At 43.9% G+C, this 9,188-nt stretch overlaps 1 protein-coding gene across 1 annotated transcript in view; it reads left to right on the top strand.

Annotated features, from left to right (window-relative positions):
• Positions 1 to 1,432: 1,432 nt before the first annotated feature.
• The window catches only part of LOC112072617 (PRELI domain-containing protein 1, mitochondrial-like), a 32,139-nt gene continuing 24,383 nt past the window's right edge, over positions 1,433 to 9,188 (top strand). Inside the window, 2 exon segments of the mRNA XM_024140001.2 lie at positions 1,433 to 1,537; positions 2,071 to 2,207. Of these exon segments, the coding sequence (XP_023995769.1) occupies positions 2,116 to 2,207 (92 nt within the window). The 5' untranslated portion in view covers positions 1,433 to 1,537; positions 2,071 to 2,115.

The following is a 9,188-nucleotide window of genomic DNA, read 5'->3' as shown; positions in this document are numbered from 1 at the left end:
ACACAGCCCTATACTGCACACTGGCTGTGCATTGTGCGGATAAGAGATGTTAACAGGTCTTATACAGTCACCTGGCTGTCAATATGAGGATAATAGATGTTAACAGGCCATATACTGCCACCTGGCTGTAAATATGAGGATGCACAGGGATGGCTTTTGCCACAGATTATGCATTATATTGACCAGGCAAAAGCATTTTAATACTGTAATATTCACATAGAAACGTCTAAGAAGCAGTAGATCTGTTCTAACCTAGAAGTAACAAAAAAATTGATTAATTTTTCTGCATCATTTTTGGACAGAAAGTTTCTGATTTTTGCAATGTTACGTAGATGGAAAAAAGCTGTCCTTGAAACAGTCTTGATATGTTCGTCAAAAGAGAGATCAGGGTCCAGAGTAACGCCGAGGTCCTTCACAGTTTTATTTGAGACGACTTTACAACCATCAAGATTAATTGTCAGATTCAACAGAAGATCTCTTTGTTTCTTGGGACCTAGAACGATCATCTCTGTTTTGTCCGAGTTTAAAAGTAGAAAGTTTTCAGCCATTCACTTCCTTATGTCTGAAACACAGGCTTCTAGCGAGGGCAATTTTGGGGCTTCACCATGTTTCATTGAAATGTACAGCTGTGTGTCATCCGCATAGCAGTGAAAGTTAACATTATGTTTTCGAATGACATCCCCAAGAGGTAAAATATATAGTGAAAACAATGGTGGTCCTAAAACGGAGCCTTGAGGAACATCGACATTTACAGTTGATTTGTCAGAGGACAAACCATTCACAGAGACAAACTGATATCTTTCTGACAGATAAGATCTAAACCAGGCCAGAACTTGTCCGTATAGACCAATTTGGGTTTCCAATCTATCCAAAAGAATGTGGTGATCGATGGTATCAAAGGCAGCACTAAGGTCTAGGAGCACGAGGACAGATGCAGAGCCTCGGTCTGACGCCATTAAAAGGTCATTTACCACCTTCACAAGTGCAGTCTCAGTGCTATGATGGGGTCTAAAAGCAGACTGAAGCATTTCGTATACATTGTTTGTCTTCAGGGAGGCAGTGAGTTGCTGCGCAACAGATTTTTCAAACATTTTTGAGAGGAATGGAAGATTCGATATAGGCCGATAGTTTTTTATATTTTCTGGGTCAAGGTTTGGCTTTTTCAAGAGAGGCTTTATTACTGCCACTTTTAATGTTTGATACACATCCGGTGGATAGAGAGCCGTTTATTATGTTCAACATAGGAGGGCCAAGCACATGAAGCAGCTCTTTCAGTAGTTTAGTTGCAATCAGATTCAAGTGCCTTCTCTGCTTCCACCATCCTCCTTCCCCCGAAACAACGCCACCTGCTGTGGAGAAGCCAGATTTTGGATCGCTCTCGCTTCCTCTCTGCTCTTGGTCTCACCGGATATGTCGTTATTCTTGACCTTCCCTTTCAATTGGCCGGAATCAGTCTGTCGTGTAGCTGCAAGCTACATTCTTCTAAAAGTAGTAGAAAAATGCACTTATCTCCGCTGTAAATGGTATTGCCAACGAGGTAAGTGGCTTTCTTACCGTTTCATATTCAAGCGGAAAGATGTGTAGATTTTTTTTTCTCCTTCATATGAAAATGGGTCACTTTAGCTATGTAGCTAATTAATTGATGGCGTTGACCACCCACTCTATGCTAAGCTAACTAGCTCGTTACCTTAGCATTCTAGTAAGACTCGAGGGACTGAGTGCAGACGTGACCGTTTCCTGTCAAACTGTCACTAGCGATGTCGTTAGCAGAACTGTGTTGCATATCGAGCGGTATATGGACATGCATATAGCGATAATATGGACAGACGGGTAAACGTTAACTTAGCTAACGTTAACTATGGCTTGTGCGCACGTTAACTGTTTTTAATTTAACCAAAGTTGATTGACAGCTGTCATTTTAAAGCGCAACGTTCCACTTTCTATGCTTTATTTAGGAGTTTCGCTTTTTGGTGCAGCCTTCTAATTTCACGATTAATTGGGCAAATGTGCATGTAATTGATAATATACTAGCTCATTTGATCTTACTCACGTGTACTATTCTTCTAACAGGTATTTACCAAAGTGTACATATAAAGTCGTCTTTTTACGGGAACAATGGTGAAGTACTTTGCCTGTGTGGGTCTTCTGAAAAGTTCCTGGGACCAAGTCTGCATCGCTTTCTGGGAGCGATACCCCAACCCCTACAGGTAAGAAAGATACCCTAGCCCAATACTGGACAAAAGGAGCCTCACCTTATTCCTTAGTCCAGCGTTTCACATACTCGGCCCTGTGACCACAACGGGTGCACGTTTTGGTTTTTGCCCTAACACTGCACCAGCSGATTAAAATAATCAAAGCTTGATGATGAGTTCGTTATTTGAATCAGCTGTGTAGTGTTAGGGCAAAAATCTAAACGTTCACCCCTTGGGGTTTGGGAAACACTTCCTTTGTCCAAGGACCTTACACGTTCTGTTTATAGGGCGGATTGGCTCTGGAAGCCAAAACAGACACATACTCCATCTAAATGTGAATCGATACTCAATTGCGGTATGGTCCTAGAAACATATCTCTACTTTCATATCACATAAATTATTTCACAAATGTAAAAAGTCACATTTATTGTACACAGTTGCAGCTAGCAGTAATTTTCAGTGACAATAGCACAGGTAATCCACTCTGTCTTCCATCTGTATACAAGCGCTGTAGTATATAATTATGTTCGTGTGGGAACCCTAACCCTATGGAACTGAGAGTTATGCTGAAGGACTAGGCTCTACGGGTAAGAAAGATAACACAACCCTAGCCACGGAACGTGTGACGCATTCAAGTTATCTAGACAACGCCACGCATTTATAGACGTGTTAGCTGACATCATGAAAATGATGCGTGCGTCTCAGTGGGGCAGAAGTCCGTCTGTTGTTGTGGTTCTGGTATGGACTCAGGAAGCGACCAACAAATGACAAAAGTCTGCTGCAGATCAGCGCAGCCAGACAAGTGACAAAGCTGCTGCCACGATAAGCGTGGGAGGTGCCGACGCAGTGACAAGGTCTGCTGCCAGATTAGCGGATGGCCGACAATGACAAAGCTGCTGGCCAGGTTATAAGCGCCGGACAATGACAAGCGTGCGCCAGATGAGCCAGCGACCAATACAAGGGCTGTGCCCACGATAAAGCGTACATGACCGAGACCAATACAGTTAGCTGCTGCCAGATAGCGAACCGCAAGTGACACAAGCATGCATTGCGCAGCATAGCCACGCGACAATGACAGCTGCTCGCCAGATAGCTCAGCCGGACAATGACAGAGCTGACTGCCAGATAGCCACGGGAACAATGACAGCGAGCTGCCAGTTAGCCACCGGACAATGACAAGCTGCTGCCGAGAATAGCCACCGACAATGAGGCAAGCTGGCTGTGCCATTGATATGACCAGACAAATGACAAGCTGCGTGTGCCAGATGAGTCCACGCGGACAATACAAGCTGCTTGCCAAGATAGACGCACCACAATGACAAGCTGCTGGTCCGAGATAGCCACCGCAATGACAATGAGCTTGCATGCCCAGAGCGTAGCCAGGCCACAGATGACAGTCGTGGCTGCCTATGAATAGCCATCTGAGAACGAATGACGAAGGCTGCTGCCAGATAGCGCTCGACAGATGACAATGGCTGCTGCCAGGATAGACACTTAGGCCGACTGCAATGACGAAGCTGCTGCCAGATAGCCAGGGCCGGGACAATGACTGAAAGGCTGCATGGCCAGATAGCCACCGTATCGAATGACAGCTGCTTGCCGGAGAATAGCCAGGGGCCGATCATATGACAAGCTGTCTGGCCAGATAGCCACTCGACGTGAATGACCAAAGCGTAGGCCTGCCAGATAACCTAGCCGACGAATGAGCAAGCTGCGTGCCAGATAGCCAGCGAACAGATGACAAGCGGCTGCCAGATAAGCCACCGACAATCACAAGTGCTGCAGATAGGCCAGAGCCCAGACAATTGAACAAGGCTGCTGCCAGATAGTCCACCGACAATGACACACAGTGCTGGCTGCCAGATAGCCACCGACAACTGACAGAAAGCTGCGCCAGATAGGCGACCGGAGCACATGACATAGCTGATGGCTGCCAGATAGCCCAGCGCAATAGACAGGCTTAGCTGCCAGATTACGCCCTTCGACAATTTGACAAGCATGCTGCCAGATAGCCACCGACAATGTGAAAAGCATGGCTGCCAGATAGCACCGACAATGAACCGCTGCATGCCGACCAATGAAGCGCTGCCAGGATACAACGACAATGACAAGCTGCTGCCAGATTATTGCGAGCCGACCAATGACAGCTGCCATACGTCAGATAGCCACGCGGACAATGACAAGCCTGCTGCCCTGATAGGCGCACGCGACAATGGACAAGCTGCTGCCAGATTAGCCACCTGACAATGACAACTGCCTGCCAGATAGCCACCGACAATGACAAGCTGCTGCCAGCAGATAGCCACCGACAATGAGAACTGCTGCCAGATAGCCACCGACAATGACAAGCTGCTGCCAGATAGCCACCGACAATGACAAGCTGCTGCCAGATAGCCACCGACAAATGACCAGCTGCTGCCAGATAGCCACCGACAATGACAAGCTGGCTGCCCAGATAGCCTGATGCGACAAATGAACTAATGCTGCTGCCAGATAGCCACCGACAATGACAAGCTGCTGCCAGATAGCCACCGACAATGACAAGCTGCTGCCAGATAGCACCGACGCAATGAGCAAAGCTGCCTGCATAGGATAGCGCGGAGCCGACAATGACAAGCTGCGCCAGATAGCCCACCGAGAACAGATGACAAGCTGCCAGCCAGATAGCCACCGACAAATGACAAGCTGCTGCCGATATGACCACGACAATGACAAGCTGCTGCCAGATAGCGCACCGACAATGACAAGTGCTGCCGCCAGACTGAGCCACCGACAGATGACAAGCTGCCGCCAGATGACCACCGACAATGACAACGCTGCGCCAGAATAGCCACCGACAATGACAGCTGCCGCCAGATAGCCACCGACAATGACAAGCTGCTGCCAGATAGCACCGACATGACAAGCTGCTGCTCAGATAGCACCGACAATGACAAGCTGGCTGCCAGATAGCACACGACAATGACAAGCTGCTGCCCAGAGTCAGCACCGGACAATGACAAGCTGCTCTCCAGATACCACGACAATGACAAAGCTGCTGCCAGATGCTTGTTTTTTTGTTCTGATTACTTGATTGTTTGGACTACTGTCACCTCGTAATGCTAATATTAGCTAACTATCTAACCAAGCAAACTGTCAACGAGTGTATAACGAGGTGCTCATTAGTGGATGAATTGTATTTTTCGAACAAGACAAGTTGGAGACTAAATAATAACATAGTTGTCAACATCAGTATGCCTCAACCTGTCTTTCTGCCATATTGTCATGCTTGGTTTCGTTGCTAAAACAACAACCTGTCAATTCAAGTGGGTGGGTAAAAAGTACTTTAGTAGTTTTCTTTTGGGGGTTATTTACTTTTAACGTATTTTATTTTGACAACCTTTTATTCACTAGATTCCTGAAGAAAATATTTTACATTTTAACTTCACTACATTTCCACTCACACCCCAATCATACTCATATTTGAATGGCTGGAGCAGGACAAGGAAATTGGAATTCACGCACTTAGTCAGAAAGGAAGCTGGTATGGCCTACGACCTCCGATCTGGCCGAACTCACTAAACAAAAAACCCGCATCTTTTGTACAATAGGATGTCTGAGTGTTGGAAGTGTGCCCATGAGCTGACTGTAAAATAATGTGCGAGTGTGCCCCTGGGCTATCTGTAAATAATGTCTGAGTGTTGGAGTTGTGCCCCTGGCTATCTGATAAATATATGTCTGAGTATGTGCCCACTGGGTATCTGGGTAAATAATGTCTTGAGGAGTGTGCCCCTGGTTAATCTGTAATAATGTTCTGAAGTGTTGGAATGTTGCGCCCTGGTGCCTATCTGTAATATGTCTGAGTTAGTGCCCTGTGCTATCTGTAACATAATGTCTGATGTGCCCCTGGTTATCGTAAATAATGTCTGAGTATTGGAGTGTTGCCCCCGCTATCTGTAAAATAATGTCTGAGTGTGCCCCTGGCTATCTGTAAATTAATGTCTTGAGTGTTGGCGCAGTCTGAGTTATCGCTAAATAATGTCTGAGTGATTGGAGATGTTCCCTGGGCTATCTGTAGATAATGGTCCCTGAGTTTGGATGGTTCGTCCCTGGTCTATCTCGTACATATATGTACTGAGTGTGCCCCTGGCTATCTGTAATGATGAATGTCTGAGAGTGTGTGCCCTGGTTATTCTAGTAAATAATGTCTGAGTGTTGGGTGTGTCCCTGGCTATCTGTAATAATGTCTGAGTTGGAGTGCCCGCTGCATATCTGCTAAAAATGTGTCTGAGTGGGAGTGTTCCCCTGGCTATCTGTAAAATAATGTTCTGGAGTGTTGGAGGTGCCCCTGGCTACTCTTTGTGAAAATAATGTCTGAGTGTTGGAGTGTTCCCCTGGCAATCTGTACATAAATGTCTGAGTGTTGAGTTGTGCCCCTGGCTTATCTGTAATACAATGTCTGAGGTTGTGAGTGTGCCCCTGGCTATCTGTAAATAATGTCTGAGTGTTGGAGTGTGCCCTGCTATCTGTAAATCATGTCTGAGGTGTGGAGTGTGTCCCTGGCATCTGTAATATAATGTCTGAGTGTTGGAGTGTTCCCTTTGCTACTGTCAATTTTTTTTAAACAGATTGCCATCTTGCGTTTGGCTTTACTATAAGAAAGGTTGCAAGGATGATTAGATACTTTACTTTTGATACATTAAGATATATTTAAAACACAATACTTTTGGATTGTTACTCAAGTAGTCATTCTTACTGGGATGAACTTTACACTTTGAGCAACTTTTCTATTAGAATGATCTAATACTTTACTGAGTGTGACAGTGGGTAGCGTTGTGTCCACCCCTGCCCAGCATATGTTCATAATCCCCCGAAAGCCCATTCAAGTTCAATGTTGAAAAACTTAATTTGAAGCTTACTCTACCTGGTTGTTCTGACATTTTCAGCCTTAGTCGAGTGTGAAATATGAGGCAAAAATATCCACAGGCAAGATGTATATTAAAACTGACTTCCAGTAAGCGCTGGTCTATATAATTAACCGTAGGCTTTGTATTTCGTGGAGTGTATTTTGTCACGGTTACGATTTGGCTGATAGGTTTAGCGTAGTGTAGCATTCGGGTACGGAATGCATCAGGTGATTGAGATGAATAGAAGAAAGAGATACCATATACCTAAATAAAAATGTCAACCCCAGTGGATATACGGTCTGATGTATACCATCAGCTTTCAGCCAAGTAAGCATTCAGGGCTCAAAACTGACCCAGTTTATAAACTAGACCGTTGGACTAAACCCTCCTAATGCTGACTTAGGGCTGTACTTGAGAGATAGACCTTGATGCTAGACCCAATGTGGGACATAGGCATTGGATATACTATAAATTAGTAACTTGTTGACAAACCCTGTAATGTGAGCTAGGCCTATACTGAATAAATGGAGTCATTAGACCAATCGCTATGTTGATGTAAGGCGATATATACTTATTAAATAGACTTTAGACGTAGACCCTAATGTGACTAGGCTATACTATAAATAGTCCTAGACAAACCCATATAAATGCCCAACCTGTAAAACAGGTTATTTGCTGTATCACTAAAGCCATAGTGAAGTTGAAGCATTGTTAGTGCACACACACACACACACACCTGGCAAAACATTCACTGTCAGTGATTCAAGGGTTACTGCAAGATACTTACCCAGTCAGACGAACTCATGGAAACCATTTTWKTGTGTCTGSGTGCAGTTTGGAYATGATTGAAYTTAGCATATCGTTAGCTTAGCGCAATTACTGTTAATCTCCCGGTACCAGAACATGAAAACTGGTTTGGTGCAGGGGAGGCTGCTGAGGGGAGGAAGGCTCATAGTCATGCCTAGAATGGAGTCAATGGAATGGTAACAACCACACGTTTCACTCCATTGACTCAATGTCAAGGTATTATTATGTGCCGGCCTCCACTGGTTTTGGCACTAGATTTATTTTTAACTTTCGGTACTTCTGTCAAATGTGTCTCACGGATCAAACCGGTCTATCAGCGCAGCAGATMTCCCCCTTTTTATAGCGCACTTGTTAACTTCTGTGCAGCATGAGTGGAGAGCTAACACGGCATGTAGAAATGTTGAAACTGTTCGTTACTGTTCGCAAAACAATGTCCTACAGGCTAGAACCCTTTACAATGCAAGAAGATACCGGTATCTTCCATCTTTNAGCCACCAAAACTTGATCAATTCACTTATTCGGTATCTCTCYCACGTCTCCACCAAAGATGATCTATTGCCCTCAGCGAACTGACTGCTCTCGACAGGCCGCCCACCTCTTGCCTCATGAATGATGTCATTACTGGTAAAAGAGAGAGCGAGCATTTTTATAAAATAAGCTACTTCTATGTAAATGTTGTTGATCAGTACAATTAAAATAAGTCCCAAATGGGAAAACAGACTGTCATCTGTAGCCCCGTGAAATCAGCTACAACCAGCTCAACTCAATGCATGACTCACTCCTATTGAATAATATATATTACCTGTATTGTGACTAGACCTATTGAATAATATATATTACCTGTATTGTAACTAGACCTATTGAATAATATATATTACCTGTATTGTGACTAGACTATTGAATAATATAATTACCTGTATTGTAACTAGACTATTGAAATAATATATATTACCTGTATTGTACAGACCTATTGAATAATATATATTACTGTATTGTGACTGAGACCTATTGATAATATATTACCTGTATTGTAACTAGACCTATTAGAATAATTATATATTACCTTATTGTAACTAGACCTATTGAATAATATATTACCTGTATTGACTAGACCTATTGAATAATATATATTACCTGTATTGTAACTAACCTATTGAATAATATATTATTACACTGTATTGTGACGAGACTTTCTGAATAATAATATACCTGTATTGTAACTTAACTACACTTGGTTCACCCAGTTTATCATAGAGATTTACCTTTCAAAATAATGATTACATGATGTTGTTATGTCAGTTAT

This window comes from Salvelinus sp. IW2-2015, unplaced genomic scaffold (genome assembly GCF_002910315.2).
Source record: "Salvelinus sp. IW2-2015 unplaced genomic scaffold, ASM291031v2 Un_scaffold1980, whole genome shotgun sequence".
NCBI lineage: Eukaryota > Metazoa > Chordata > Actinopteri > Salmoniformes > Salmonidae > Salvelinus > Salvelinus sp. IW2-2015.
The sequence above is the reverse complement of the archived record's forward strand: the minus strand, read 5'-3'. Positions and strand labels throughout refer to the sequence as shown.